This window comes from Phyllostomus discolor, chromosome 3 (assembly GCF_004126475.2).
Source record: "Phyllostomus discolor isolate MPI-MPIP mPhyDis1 chromosome 3, mPhyDis1.pri.v3, whole genome shotgun sequence".
Lineage (NCBI taxonomy): Eukaryota > Metazoa > Chordata > Mammalia > Chiroptera > Phyllostomidae > Phyllostomus > Phyllostomus discolor.
Window position 1 is genome coordinate 99804483 of NC_040905.2, and position 15834 is coordinate 99820316.

At 38.7% G+C, this 15834-nt stretch overlaps 1 protein-coding gene across 2 annotated transcripts; it reads left to right on the forward strand.

Annotated features, from left to right (window-relative positions):
* Positions 1 to 6476: 6476 nt before the first annotated feature.
* On the forward strand, positions 6477 to 14560 carry ARL6IP1 (ADP ribosylation factor like GTPase 6 interacting protein 1). Of its 2 annotated transcripts, XM_028511693.2 has the most exons (6): positions 6477 to 6632; positions 8712 to 8845; positions 9305 to 9424; positions 11632 to 11749; positions 12341 to 12425; positions 12847 to 14560. In XM_028511693.2, the coding sequence occupies exons 1-6, from the start codon at positions 6594 to 6596 to the stop codon at positions 12963 to 12965; spliced, it is 615 nt and encodes a 204-aa protein (XP_028367494.1). In that variant the 5' UTR covers positions 6477 to 6593; the 3' UTR covers positions 12966 to 14560. The 2 variants fall into 2 exon arrangements, with proteins under 2 accessions (XP_028367494.1, XP_028367501.1); XM_028511700.2 differs by lacking the exon at positions 9305 to 9424.
* The last annotated feature ends 1274 nt before the right edge of the window (positions 14561 to 15834 follow it).

Genomic DNA, 15834 nt, shown 5'->3' on the forward strand with positions numbered 1-15834 from the left:
GGTAGAGTGAAATGTTTTTTTAATTCAGTTTTCTCATTCGATACTTTTAATTTACAAGGTGTAAATTAGAAGTGCTTTAGTTTACCTGGCATTTTAGGATATGTACATGAAACAGCAGCAAAAGTAAGAACCACCAATATTAAGTTCAATTAGTCTGTGAAAGTACTTTTCTTTTTACATAATTTTAATAGTTTGCTATTTAGTAATACATTAGAGTGATTTCATGATCAAGTTTTCCTTAAATTTTAGCATTGCATTTCTGTACTGACTGTGTAAACTTAATTGTTGATCCAAAATAAAATCCAGATTAGGATTCTCCAAATCACTTACTAACACAAAGTAGACTACAATTAAAATCTTGATTGAGACCATTTTTCCTGCATCTTAGAGATTAGGACGGTGATCAATTTCTAGTTGCCAATCTTCACAAACTTGAAGGGTATTAAGGAGAAATTCCACATAGCTCTCACCTTTTCTGTATTCTTATTGCCACATTGATCTGTAATCTTTAAGTACCCATCAAAGAATGCATTTCAGTATCAGTGCTTTTTAAATACTTTGACAGATATTGCAAGAAAGTGGTATATTTTTTAATACCTGTGTGTGTTTAATAGCAAGGGAAAGAACCTAGTGCATTAAATTTTACTCATTCATTTTGAACCTTATTTTCACAATCAGAACAACCTATCTGGAATAATAATGCCATATTGTGTTTTGCAAGCTGCTGTATTTCCTAGAGGCTGTGGGAGCTATTGCATTCATCACTTGATTACCTCTGCTCCTCAAGATTAAAGTGTTTTCAGCAACATTGCCACAAGGAAAAACCTGCATCAAAATAAAAACCAGTTCATACTAGTTTGTCCCTATAAGTAGTATTCCGAAATTGCTTCCTCTTTGGTAAAGAGAATAAATGGAATAGGTGAATTTTACTGCCTGTGAATTTCAGGCATCAGAGGGACCTGGCACCTTATCCAAGCAAAACCAAAATAGCTTTATATCAAAAACATATGCATCTGGTAAATTATTCCTCACTTTTATTTTAAAATAGTCCCTCAGAATAGTGTGGCACATACACGTTTGGTGGTGGGGCAGATACGAATAACTGATGGCATCAAAACTGCTCTTTAGAAAGCTGCTCTTGACTGCATCCTGGTCATCTGCAAGTAGCCTTGCCATTTTAAACTGTTGTTGTAAGAGAACTCAACAGAGTTAATCAAGGGTAAAAAGTCCTGGTGATAAAGCAGATTGAGAAGTCAGGGCTGTATTTTGGGGATTATCTTTTAAAATAATGTAAAGTTTAGAATGTGGTTATGAAGTCATACACTTAAATTTTTTTATTTAATTAGAGTAAGAAACATAGATCTGCTTCACCCATTTATGCACTCACTGGTTGGTTCTCAAATGTGCCCTGACCACGGGATCAAACCTGCAGACTTGATGTATTGGGACAGTGCTCCAACCAACTGAGTCACGGAGCCAGGGCCTCTGAAGTCATACATTTTTAATGATACAAAATACCTGTGGAAAACCAGGGATTGGCTCTCCTCCCTCTTTCTCTAAGATTCAGAGGGTACAGGCTAATGCAACTTCTAATTCAATGTACCCTTGGAAATTGAAGTTTATCTTAAATGTTTTATTGCCTTTAATTTTCTAGAAATGCCTGAATATTAGTTGATTTCTCTGCAGAGCTGTGGATCTTAATGGTTTATGGCTCTGTCTGTATTTCTTTGCTATGTCTTAACATTCTTTATTTCTGCTTATGAGTTCTTACATAGTTTGCTAGATGATTATTCAGGTTCTTTTGTGTCTGACACTTGTGGTCAGTTTTTGAGATATGTAAGATTTCTTTGAGAACTGGTAATCAAGCTCTTGATCTGCTTCCCTAAATTGTTTTTTAAGAGCCCAAACCTCAGGTTCAGGGTGAGGGTTAAAGAAAAACTTCCATCATTTCTGCCCTTAACACTTGCCTCTATTAACTAAGCTTAGTGTGTAGTTTTAAAATATTGTCCAATGTTTGGGTTTTTGGTTTTGTGTGTGGTTTTTTTGTGTGTGTGGGTCTTTTTTTTTTTTTTTTTTGCATTTTGTGGTTCTGATGTGTGAAATTTAAGGAAAGAGCCATTAAAAAAAAATACCACGCAGGGCAATGCAAGTACAGCCAAATATTAGAGTTGATGTGCAATCTTAGGTTCTTTTAAGTCTGAGGTATTATAGGCAGTACTTTAAACTGAAAAGTCTTCCTGGCCTATTTTCCTCCACATATTTGTAATTATTCTGGGCTTGTTTTGGCAGTAAGGAGCTGGTTCTTCTTTTCTTCCGATTCCTTTCATATTAAAGAAAACACCTGCAGTTAGCCTGTTGGTCCTTATTCATTTACATCAAAAATCAGTGAATGCTTTATTGTTAGCACATTAAATAACTTTTTTTACATAAAATTAGGTAAATATGAAAATAATCACCTTCAGTTCTCGAGCTTGTAAAATGCCAGTAATTTAAAGCTAGAACTCCCCTCCCGCCCCAAATCAAGGAGGTAGAAGATACTAGTGTAAGGATCACTTGAAGAATGTAGTTGTTTCCAGTATTTGGGTTGTATTAGAAAGATTTCTCCTATGGGGAAAAACTAGCATTACAAAATTTTCCAAACATTGGGGAAGGGGACAGTCACTGTATTACAACCCCTAAGGGTTTGTGCACTTTTCCTACTTTTTAGGCCTAGGTAACAATATCACTACCCCTTCTTTACAAATGGGCAAGTGGACTCCTAGAGCAGCTTTATAGGTCCAAGGGTTAAGTTGTACAACGTGAACTGCTTAGAGTCTTTTGCTTTTTACGGGATTTGACTGGGCTTATTAGGGAAAAGGTGTTGGTTGTGCTAATGTAAAAATGTCATACAATTAGCTTAACTTTTGAAGATGGTAAACTTAAGGAATTGCATGTTCTGAAATGCAGACTTGTAGAATGTTTTTTTCTTTCAAAACAGGCTGATATTTTTTACTTTTTTCCTGACAGTCTCACTTTCAGCTCCTATTTAAAGTTCTTGTGTCAGTTACTTTTCTGTTTTAAATTTCCCTTATTTCCACCTGTAATGTCAGTAGCCACATCATACTTCATTTGTTAATTTACTTTACCCTTATTATAAGAGCAAATTGAGTTGAATTGAATCTTCCTTGTCCTAGTAAACATTGTATAAATTAAAGTGGCTTCTCTGTACAAAAGGTTGTAATGCCTTCTGATGGATATAATTTTGTGATTGTATTTAAGATTAAAAGTTGAATAAATCACACCAGCTTCCTGAAAATGTTCATAATGCATTGTTTGGAAAACAAAAATACATGCCTACTTTGTGCATATTTGCATTAACATGGCAAAGATTGTATGAAATACCTGTTTTTCAAAAAAATAAAGTCTTAAAAGACATAGCATTTAAGCTCTGAATTTATTGGTTGAAGTAGTTGTCAGAAGATATAATTTTGCAATATGGGTAGCTTTTTTTTTAAGCATCAATACCTCCAAAAATGCTTAAAATAATTTTTTTCTACCTTCAAAGTTCTAAAGTATTTTTGAACAGCAGTAGAAATTTTACTTCAGTGAGAGTTAACATAAAATTATGCTTAATATTTAAAACTGTAGAACATTATTCACATGTACATTTCCCGGGGTATAAAAGCCTGAGGAAAAATTTAAATACCCGGTTTGCTTTACTGTGTGAAAGTCAGATTGCATTTGTTGCTGTCATCTGGCACAGTAGGAAACATCACACCCTGTTTTTATAGCACAAAAACAAAGCTCAAAGCTACACTAAGGGTAGGTTTTCTTTTTTTAAGGTAGGCCAATTAAAAAGTATCATTAGAAACCTTGTAGCAGTGCCCCTGGGCTGTGAAGTTGAAGTAGCTCTGGGAACACCTTTCTTAAAAGTACTCTTTGGAGAACCTGCTGCTTGAGCTGCTTCCATTTTTTTCACCTACCTCAATTTCACAAGTCGGTGTTCAAAAGTCTTCCTTCTTAAGTTGTATATAGGGGAACTTGGGTGAAAACTAGGAGTACTTCCCAAAGTAGAAATGTCAGGGTTTTTTTTTTTTTTTAGAAAGGCCACTTTTAAAAGCCTAATAACTCTGGCCTCTTAATTGAAAGTGGATGGTATTACTGTGTCAATAGCAAAATTTTGCAGTCAGTGCTCAGTATATTCACTAATTATGTAGCTGTTGATTGGGATGCTTTTGTTTTGAAGAGATAGGGAAGGGCCCGGCCCTCAAACTTCATAGCTTTAAAATCTCCCAAAATGGGGTCTCTAGATCAGCTTGCTGCGTCTTACCTGCATAACCTGTTTTCCACCCAGAGTGAGTACTTCATTGAAGGTCCCTTTCCCTTGCAAAGGCTTTACCCCCACTTCAAGTGTTTATATGTGATCCAGATGTTTTATTTTTCAAAGATCTTTCTGAGGCAAGGAGATAACAGGACGAACTCAGACTGTGCTGCTATCACTGGCCAGCATCTATCTTCCTGGTTGCCAGGAATGCCTTTTGGCACTTAGGTAAAATGAAGAGCAAACCAAGGCAGGGAGGAGGAGGGAGTCCTGTCTCACCCACTAACAGTCCTGAGCCTGGTGTGATAATATTGCCAGGTGTTCCACCATCACAAGAAACACGTTAGCACACAAGGAGGGAAGTCCTTGAAATTCTATGTATTGTTTCCACTATCTGGGAAGGAAAGCCTATGAAACTGTATTCATCCCAAGGCCTGAAAGGGGGAAAGAGGGTCCACGGTGCCAAAGAAGCTCATAAAACAACTTTGGTAAATTGCCTGCCTCTAGTCACTATCTGTTTTACGAGGGAGTCCCTAGTGCTTAGAGAAAGAGCTCATAAAAACCTTTGGGTAACTACCCCAACTTTAACTGCCTCCTGTCATGTATCTATTTTGCAAGATGAACAAATAGAGTCTGAAGTAAGAAGGATCTGGGCTAACAGACCCCCACATACATGCCTAATTTGGTAGTCAGGTCCCTTCCCTCCCCCTGAAAGGTAACACCACATTTACCCTCCCCTCCCTGGGGAAGCTGACACCACATTAACCTGTCAATTAATATGTAACTATTTTACCAACTATGTAAGTCCTCAGAACAAAGGACTCTTGGCTCTCTGGCTGCTCTGCCTCAGGCCCCCTTGGGAGCTTGCCACCCTGGCCGGCTGCCCTTACTTTCTCTGCCCTGCTGTGCCCTGAACCTAATGCTTTTAACCCCGTCTGTCCCCCACCTTACCTAGGTCCGTTCTCTTCCATGAGAACTGATCACTAATAAACCCTAATTGCAGGCAAATAGATGTGCTGATCTGTAATTCTTTACATGAATGGGCAAGAAGAACCAGGTCTTTCCTGTCAACACTACCCTTTCTTGACTTAATGCTCCTGTACCCCTGGCTTTCTGTGTTCTGTAGCTATACTTGCTCTCATTTCTTTATGCCTTGTTTGAACTCTTAAGAAGCTGGTAGTTCTCTAAGGAATGATTTTAAAACATTTAAATTCAATGGTGTAATATAGATGAGTATAAAAGGATAAAAAGCTGTAAGTTAAAAGCTTGGTAAGTTTTCCTAAAACAGACATCTGAACAGGTGAACATTTGGCATGATTTTGTTTTGAATAATGAAAAGCAAAGCACTTGTTAATCCTGGAGAGAAAAAGACCTAGAAGTGCCTCAACACAGTTCATCTAGATCCTAAATTGCTTATAATCCCACAGCTCATAAGAGGGTTTATATCTTTCTTTAGCATGATCCCTAATGTCAAAACCAGCACTTCTGGAGAAGGAGCTCGAAGCTACTCAAGTGCCCCAGAAAGACCCTGGTATAAACCAGTTTGATAATTCGGTGCATTTTTCACGAGCTCTCAAACTAAGCCCAGACCACTCCCGCCCGCCCCCACCCCCGCAATCGAGCTAAGGCTTTTTCCTAATGGGTAGGAAGGGAAAAATGCAGAAAATCCACATAAATAGCTCAAAATGTAAGGAAGTGGGCACCAGTCGCAGTCAAATCTGGGCTGACCCGGGCGCCAGAGCAGGGATTAGAAGGTAGGGCCGCCTAGGAGCACAGCAAGGTTAGGGAAACATGCCCATCTGTCCCTGATACTGCGTGGCTTATTTCTTCGAAAACCAAATTTCAGAGTCCCCTTAGCTGGTTTGAGATTCAGCAGAAGATCCAAGAGATCACCCTGGCGGCCAATCCTGGGGATACTAAAGCCCGGCCAAGCGAGCCGGCCAAGCGAGGAGCTGCGGCTGTTGAACCGCTTTCCAAAGCCCTAAACTGGGCCGTGCACATCTCCTGGCCGTTGATTGGTCATTTTCTGTCCCCGCCCCCTCGGCTCAGCGCAGCCTCTCTCTTCTTTGACCTCGATTTCAAGCCCTGCTCTGGCCAGCGGTTGGTCCCACTCCCCTAAAGCTTGGGTTCGATATGCCCAATGACGAACGGACTTCGCAGGGGCTGTCGGGAAAGGCGGCCGGCCTATATAAGCGGTTTGCTGGGCGTGTCGTCGCATTGGAGTTACAGTGCTGGTCACTGAGGAGGGCGTTTGAGGAGGCTGGCTTACGCTCAGTAAGGCGGCATCTTGGGGATGATGGCAGAGGGAGATAATCGTAGCACCAACTTGCTGGTGAGTGCCGGCGCCGCGTCGCGAGAGAACCGAGCGGGGCCTCTGTACTTCTGAGGGCTCCACCGGGCGGAGCTGCGGCCTCGTGTCTGTCGTCTGCGGCGTCCCCGGCCCTCCTCTCCCGGTTTCGAGGCGCCGGCGACAATCCCTGCTCCTCGGGCTTCTTGGGTAGCTTCTGCTTGGAGGTCTCTAGCCGTGCCTACCCCTAACATTCCCTGGGAAAGGCGCAAGGGGGGCGCGTGATCAGTCACCGTGAATACCGGTTGAGGAGGAAGTGAGAAAAGGGGGACTCTGGCAAGTCTTGGGTGTAGCCTGAGGCAGAGGACGGCGGGGTGACTGTCTCGAGTATTTGGGGCCTAGGCCCCACTCGTATCTGGATTTCCCCCGTTTTGATCTTAACCGGGATGCCCTGCGTTCTTTTTCTCCATACTTGGGCAGGTGTGGAGGATCAAAGGGGATTGCCGAGGATTTCTGTAAGAGCTGGCACAGCTTAAAATAGCAGAGAGGCAGCGAGTTGACCGTAGAGAACTGGGAGTGGGGTCCCGTTGGAAGGACAATGGGAGGTCCAGGCGTTTGTCTGGAATTTGTAAGTCTAGGAGTCACAGGACGACTTTAGGATAAGCAGGGGTCCTCAGGAACTGAAATGAGGTGGTATCACAGGTGTACAAATTTAACTTCATTATGAATTTCACAGCACCCTCTAGGCAAAAGCAAGAAAAATCCGTTCATTTTCTCCATTGCCTTTCCGCAGGAAAAGGCAGGTCGCACACCACAACCACGGTGAATAGAAGGAGCAAAGAATTTAACTTTTGATTTTTGATTTTCGATTTTCCAATACCCAGGTGTAAGGAATTTGGGGACTTTGCAGGGCAGTTTTGATGTGTGTGCATTCGTTTTTAGAAATGCATGGCCTGCCACACACACGCCCCGCCCCGCCCCCCACCCACTCTACAGCGAGCATAGTTAGCCCCAGCCAGGATCTTTTTAAGAGCACAAAGAAGGTGCCCGAGTTCCCACAGCTATTGAAATGTCAGGTCCTGGACTGGAGCGCAAATATTCTTTCCCGCACAGCAGTGTAACTTTAAGGAGAACAAGGCTCTTGGTTTGGATTTTCTTTATTCAGATCTTTAACCGCCGTGTATCTCAGTTTCCTCATCTGTAAAATGAGGATACTAACAACACCTTTTATTTTGTTGGGAGGATTAAAGTATAAGCAAATAAAGCAGATAGTTTTTCACACAGGAATTTTTTATTTAACTATTTAAGTATGGTATAAAGTCAAATACGGAGGTCACCTAGGTGATCATTGTGGCACAGATAGCACTGTCCCCTGTTATTTGCATGTTTTCCTGAGACATAAGGACATGTGGATTTTTTAGTTCCAATTTCTTTTCCCTCCACCAAAATTGGCTGAAGGGTTTATACTACATTAGCTCATCCTGGAAGTCAAATTGTCAGCTTTTCAGAGAAATTTGAGGTCTAATAATAATGTCCTGATAAGTGTAAGAAGCACTGTAGAGGAGATTCATATTGAGCTTAAAATGCCTCATATAATTTGATGAAAGTGGTTTTCCTTAATTGTGCAAGTGATGTCAACATCTAAATGATTCCATTATACAAAGAGCTATTTTAGAAATTGAGTGTTGTTCAGGGAGAGGCTTACCTAATGGACTTAGAAGTAGGGGTTTAAATCAATGACATGACAAAACAACAGACCAATTCCAACCACCTGAAATGAGCAAATATAAAGTGATCTGGGTACTGTGCTTGGTAGTACACAACTTTAGGAAAGTTAGTTAGCAATTCTTTAATTGTAAGATGGGTTTTAATTATCCCAATCTTATGTAAAGAGTGTCCCAGTTCTTAGGCATGGAAGGTGACCATTAAATAATAGTTTTTTTTTTCGGCATTGATTTCTGACATTGGTACCAAAATTGTAGTTTTTAGAAACTAATGTTTAAAATAGTGATTTGGTTAACAGCTATTTTATATACTTGGTGCCTTAGAAGAATTTTAACTCTCTAAGAACCATAGAAATGTTGACAGTAGTAAATGATGGTTTTAAATGTTGGTCATATATAGGCTGCAGAGACTGCAAGTCTGGAAGAGCAGCTGCAAGGATGGGGAGAGGTGATGCTGATGGCTGATAAAATCCTCCGATGGGAAAGACCCTGGTTTCCACCTGCCATCATCGGTGTGGTTTCTTTGGTGTTTCTGTAAGTGAGCTATTCAGTTACTTAAGATTGTGCTTATTAATAAGGGCTCAAGTAATACACAGCCTCCATTTATGGAAGTGTCTTAAGTCTTTTGTAAAGTATAATCTGTAAAGAATGCCTTTTCTTAGAGCAGTTTGCCTAGTTTTCAGAATTTGTACTACTTATGTGAACTTGGTTATATAATGCCGTTGAATAAATCAGTGACTCTTAAACCGTTTGGCCTTAGAACCCTTTAGAATCCTAAAAAGTATTGAAGACCCCAAAGAGATTTTTTCTCTTGTTATTTACATTACAGCTATGATGTGGTCATGTCATGAAGCTTCCAGAAAACCACTTGTGAGAAAATTAGATTGAAAGGGCAAGTAACATCTATGAGAACCAGAGAACTAAGTGAATAAACATCTTTACTTAGGAAAAATGGCTATGTTTCTGTAACCTTTATTAATTTTATTTTAACAGGACTATCTACGGTCTAGATCCATCTGTTCTTTCCGGTGTTTCCTGTTTTGTTATGTTTTTGTGCTTGGCTGACTACTTTGTTCCCATTCTAGCACCTAGAATTTTTGGCTCTAATAAATGGTAGGTGGCATAATGATTTGGCATTCTAATTTGAGAAGTTACCCTGTTGGCTGTGATTAGTATCCTGTAATTATCACAGAGAGCTAACCATCAGCTTCCTAGGGGTTAGAGTTACTGTTTTTATATGAAGAGTATTTTAGCTGTTTCACATGTAAATCATGAATTTCCAGTACTTACATATCTCCATAGGTCTTTTATAGTCTTTTATTTGAACTTTCTTTATTTTCCTTTTTAGACCTTTTATTAAAGTGAAGTTTCCTTTCAGGTAATGTTTTATCAAAGATTGTAGAACTCATATGAGCTTTCCATAAAAGTAGTAGGTTTACATTTTGTATTTATTTTCATTAATATTTAAGATAGTATATTAATTTTACAAGTTATTCTTGAATGGCTATGAAAACAGTAACTGCTATATTTTTGTCCATTCATTTAGCAACTATTTATTGAATGTCTACTTTTATGTTCAGCACTGTTCTGGGTACTGTGAATTAATTTTGATTTTTAAGATTGGTCTTAGTTTAAGGTTGAGATCATTGAGGCAGTACAGTGGTAGTTGAATGCATAACAAGTGCTTCAGAATAGGTTCAAGTTGTGTATATACAAGTGGGTTGTTGATTTCATTTATATTATTCTGTGAATTAGTTACTGAGTTCCCAAGGTATAGTTAAGTGGCTATGGATCATACTAAAATATTTTAACTTCTCCACAGTGTTGCATTTCTCACTTTTCATCCAAATAATGAGCAGAACTGGGGGTCAGAATAGACTTTTTTCCTCCCAGCTGCTATTCTCCCTCAGTTGTTTCTTTTAATTTGATTAGTCTACTTGTGCCTTTAACTTTTTATTCTCCTGATAATAGCAAATTATAAATTAATTCTTAAAGGGAAGAATTTCAAATGTAATCCTTTGGATCTTTGAGAAAAATTCAGATGTTTCAGGGGAGTTTGCTTAAGTTAAGGGATAATTAGTTATATTTATTTAAAGATGTTTCCCCCATAGCAGAATGGGTATTAGAAAATGTTCTTTGAATCAAATTATTTTTCACATGCAGGAATGAATTATGCTGCTTTTTGGGGGGCAAGTTTGTAATCACACAGTATGAAAATTTAACAAAGGCAATCAACTTCTGACCTTGACTTTATTAGCCAGCTGGCATTCTAATCTGCTAATTCATAATATCTGGAGAAATGTTTTCAGAAACAAACACTGAGTTTCATGGTAATCAGTATGTGGCCTGGTCTTATCGACACAGCAGTTTTACTGTTTGATCCTTATGGGGAAGGAAGAACACTGTTGATAGCCATAATCAGCCTTGACTACAGGCAACATAGAAGGTCAAATTGTTTGCAAGAAGTTCCAGGGCTCAGCAGAATCCCTCCTACTGTATCTTTCACTGCAGTTTCACAAGGATGAGAACTGGAGGAGAGAAGACAATATCTCCCTAGTGCAAGGCCTGCTTTATAGTAGCAGCCATTATAGCCACATAGAAAGATAGTACAATGGCAATTTCTATCAGAACCCCTCCAAAAAATTATAAGCAGAAAAGGGCTTTCTTGGAGGATCTCGTAGTTTTACTGCTGTTTGGTTTGTGATTATAGTATTTCTCAGTGGGACTAAACTTAGATTGGGGTTGTGTGTTGCTGCTGCCTTGGCATCAAATGTATGAAGCCCAGTTGAGGGTATTAATGTTATGAATGCTGATAGTTACTGTCTTACTGCAAAGTCCTCAAATAGAGCTGTTTGAAGAAACTTCATGTCTTCCTCAAAATAGTGGGACTTGGGTGGGCTACAACCCAGGATTCACTAGAATCTGAAAAATAAGAGCAATAGAGAAATTAATTTATACTGGTTTCCGTGCAGCCCATAGTAGATGAGTCCTTTGTTACTGTCATTAACAAAATGTGGCTTTCGCACCATTACTTTGTACGCATACATATTCACACGTGTATTTACATAGAAACTTATTCCTGTGCCATCTAGGGTATCTTTTTTTTTTTTCTTTTAATCATTGTTCAAATACAGTTTTCTCCTTAATCTAGGGTATCTTAATGGTACAAGACACTCTAGTAAGTGTCTGTAAGATAATGATGAATCATTATTTTTTATTCAGGTTTTCTTTAGAAGATAGGTTTTTAAAAATGAGAGGATGGTGTATTTCTGTTTATGATAGAGATTTGCTTATAGTTAAGGGGAAAATTATTTTTCTAGGACCACTGAACAGCAGCAAAGATTCCATGAAATTTGCAGCAGTCTAGTAAAAACTCGACGGAGAGCTGTGGGCTGGTGGAAACGCCTCTTCACACTAAAGGAAGAAAAGCCAAAAATGGTACTTTCTTGTTTTGACTTAATCAAGTAAAGCAAAAGGTTAAGATTCAGTCAGTTTTTCTTCATTGTAATATAATGATAGCCTTTTTGTGTGAATAGTTATATTTTGATATCATCCATTCGTGTAATTCCTCTTGAGTACATTCCTAATGCATAACTGCATTAGACAGAATCACTGGAAGTTAAAATTATATTTTACATTTAATTTATATTCTAGTGGAGTAAGATATTTCCTTTTTCTTACTGAACTCAAGTAAAAAACATACTTAGAAAGCATTTGTTTTCTTAATTCAGCTTCACATGAAGTTACTATGTGACATTATTAATTGTAAAAGTAGTGTAATTTCTGTTATAAACTATTTAACTTAAATATAGAATTACAGTAGTTCTAGGAGGGTATGTATCCAAATTCTATAAAGCAGGTCTAATGGATATTTCTATGGGTTTTATATAGTATATAGATACTGAGTATTTTTAAAGAAAAGTGGTAATAAAAACTGAATCATTTGCCAACCTTTGAAACATCCTTCTAAAGTTAGGCTTCTTAGCCTGTTTCTAGGAGTTGATACATTCTTACTATTTTTATTACCAGTACTTCATGACCATGATCATTTCTCTTGCTGCGGTTGCTTGGGTGGGACAGCAGGTCCACAACCTTCTTCTAACCTACCTGATAGGTAAGTCTTTGAGGACACAAGGCACATCCTGGGCAGTGAAGTCTAACTGGAACTTAGTTAAACAAATACGTGCACGCTTACCAAGTTTAAGGCAGTGAACAAGGAACTGGGAGTCTAAAAGGATTAATAAAACTCAGGTCCTTGTTTGCAGTGAGCTTATGGTCTTGCAGGAAGCTAAGACAAAGAACATAACCAGGGTAGAAAGAAATGTATAGGAGGTAAAAATAAGCAGTGTGTGTCATCTGAGGTTGGAAGCTACATAGCTGAAGTTTCTAGAGGTAACTATCAACAGAAGTAATGGATTTCATAGTTCTTCCTCCCATTAGAATGCCTAATAGTCTGGGAAACCATCTTCTCTAGCATGTAGTAACATTTAAGAAGTGAATGGCTGCCTCCTTAATTTTGTTTGTTTATTTTTAAGTGACTTTCTTACTGATGCTTCCTGGACTAAACCAACATGGAGTCATTTCGAAGTACATTGGAATGGCCAAAAGGGAGATGAACAAGCTTCTTAAGCAAAAAGAAAAGAAAAATGAATAACATCTTCATTCAGTGTGATTAATGGTGTGTATATTGATTGTCCTTGGGAACAGTTTCTATTATCTGGATACTAAAGTGTTACAGAAGTAGCTCTTTGCTCTCATTCCTTCTGCCCTTAGTTACTAGAAAATCAGACTTGCCACACAAGGCTTTTTTAATATATAATATTTCCTGTCAAGTATATCTGGGTGCATTGTCATCAGTTGGCCTTATAAGGACAACTCACTCACGAATACAACTTGTTTTGATTTTTCTTACCCAGGGTTAATTGAATTCTTGTAGGCAGCTTCCTTTAAAATAAAATAGTGGTGAATTTCACCCTTTAGTACAGTTAACAGTAACGTTGGATAATTGTTCAAGTTGATCTTTGCTTGCTAGATATGAGGTGTAGCGAGCGGTCTGTGGTTACAAAAAACTGGTTCTACTGCCTACTTTCCACAGTCTGCTTAAAAAACTGGCTTCATGAACACAGAGACCAAGTTTACCATGTCCAATGAAGAAACCAGTGAAGATTCATTCCTCATTCATTCTGTTTGTATGCCATGGGAGAAGAATCCTTATAGAATAAAATGAAACTGATTACTTGCCCTAGGATATCTTGGTTTCTCCCTTGTGCAAAACTTAGCAATTTGTAGAAAATACTGATTCTTCCTCTGAAATGGGAAATATGACAGGCTTAGAACTCTTGTCCCCTTGCACTTAGCATTCAAGGTAGTAGGCCCTTAAAAGCTTTTTAATAGCAAGTTTCTAAAAGCTTGCATTTAGGATTTTTAGCATACTTTTAATTTCAGATTTCAGCTGTCTAAAACTAAAGTACATAAGAGGTAAAGACTTGTGCCTATGACTTTTACTCCAAGACCAGCTAATCAAGGACAAAAGTCTTACTGTGTTCCATCAGGATTCAGGAGAAAATAATCTTATCCTACTAATATTTCAGTTCTCATTTTATGTTAATGTTGGCTGCTTTGGTCACCATAGATCTGGCCTAGGAGGTGGTGACTACCTCCTAGGCATCTGACTTTTTCCCTGAATATTTCTCTGAAGAATACGAGGGCTGTTGGTGAGAGCAGACTTTGGGAGATAATGGATGACCTGAGCCTGTAGAGATTTTGTAACTCTTGGAAAGTGTCTTGGAGTTGTTCTTCCTCTCAGTAGCTAGAAGTTTAGAGTAGTTGAAGTCTGTGGAATGAACCTCTAAGGGCCAAAAATGTGACATATTTGGGAACAGGTCTTAAACTCTAATTAATTAGCTGTAATATAGTTTTGTGAATTTATTGCACTGATGCTATAAAACCTGGACTTTGTGGTATGGTATATCTGTCCCTAAATAAGTGTTGTTTTCTCCCCTTCAATATTGCTGTAAACAATGGTACTCATGTAGCATATGTTTGATTTTTTTTTAATGTTTCATATGAAAACTGCAAGATACCTTAATTTACATGTGTTTTCTCATTGTAAATAAGCCTGTTGTCTTATCTGGATCTTTTTTTCTTATATACGTGGTCTACCAATTTAACTACTTTTGTGGTTTTAATTCTGTATTGTTATTATTTCTTTGTTTTGTGAAAAGGGGAAAAATAAATGCTGGAATCCCTTTTTGTGTCCTCTCTACCTTAGCCAGTACAATATTACATGGGTGGATTTATGGATCCGATGGAAATTTTTTTTTTTTCACATTAGAACTCAAATTATATGTTTTATCATTGGGCCTCACCATCTATACTTAGTGGGTCCTGGGAACAGATTCAATCAGATTAAATTCTGAGACCACTGACCCCCCCTTCACCCCCGCCAAAAAAAAAAAAAAAGTATGGATTCTTCTTTGGAGCCTTCTGGGGAGTCGGTTTGGTAATGTCCAGAAAAGGGAAGTCTCAACCCAAAGTCACCATAGGTGGTCCCCTGATGCTTTGTAATGCTGGATTTCTACCACACACCTGTGATTACATCTTGGGCCAGTCTCATTGGTTAGCTTTCTTCTGAAGCCATCATGGCTACACTTGTGCCATCTCTGGCCACAGCAAAAGTCTCTAGATACTTGCCCTGGCATCACCTCCAGGGGAGGTCCTGTCATCCCAGAGTTCACAAAAATGTCGAGAGGACGTCATTTGGAGTTGTGCTGAAACGTTTTTAGGAAAGGTGATTTAATGTCAGTTCACTGTTTACATGGTTGCCGTTTAACTCAGACCATGCTCATTCCTATTTGAAGCCCTCTCAGCAGGTCCAGTTTGCCTATAGCGTAAATCTCACACTTGTAAACAGGTGGCTTGTTTATACGTGGCCCTCTGCTCCAATTCTCCTCTACTGTATTTCCCAATCCCAACCCTGCCATTACGAGATTTCTATTCATTTTTATACCATGCCCTCCTAATTCTTGAAGCTGTTGCAAGCCTACGGTATCTATTGCCCATACACAAACATTTTGGGATAAGGTAGACCTAGATCCAAACCCCACCTACTTATCTAGTAGTTTAGACAAGTAACCACTTTTATTTTCCTTTGACTTAAAACAATTTTAAGGTTGAGTCATTTTAAGATAGAGCTTTGTTTTCTCATTTGTGAAATGGGGATGACAGTATAGATCTTACAGGGGCAGTATATAATCACATTTGTTTTGAGAATTAATCTGCAAGAAACACAGTGGCTGTTACAATTAGTGGTTGGCAGTACCCTTCACAGCACAGATCAAATTACACTTCCTCTGAGAGCTTTATCAACATCCCAGGCCAGCCCCGCATTTCTATATGGCACATTGGCCAGTGTATTGTGTTATTTAGAGTTCTGTCTCCCCTACTGTGATCTGCACCTCTTCAGGGCAGGGACTTGTTTTTGTCCCCTCAAACCTGGCACATGATATTTTGATGTTCAATGA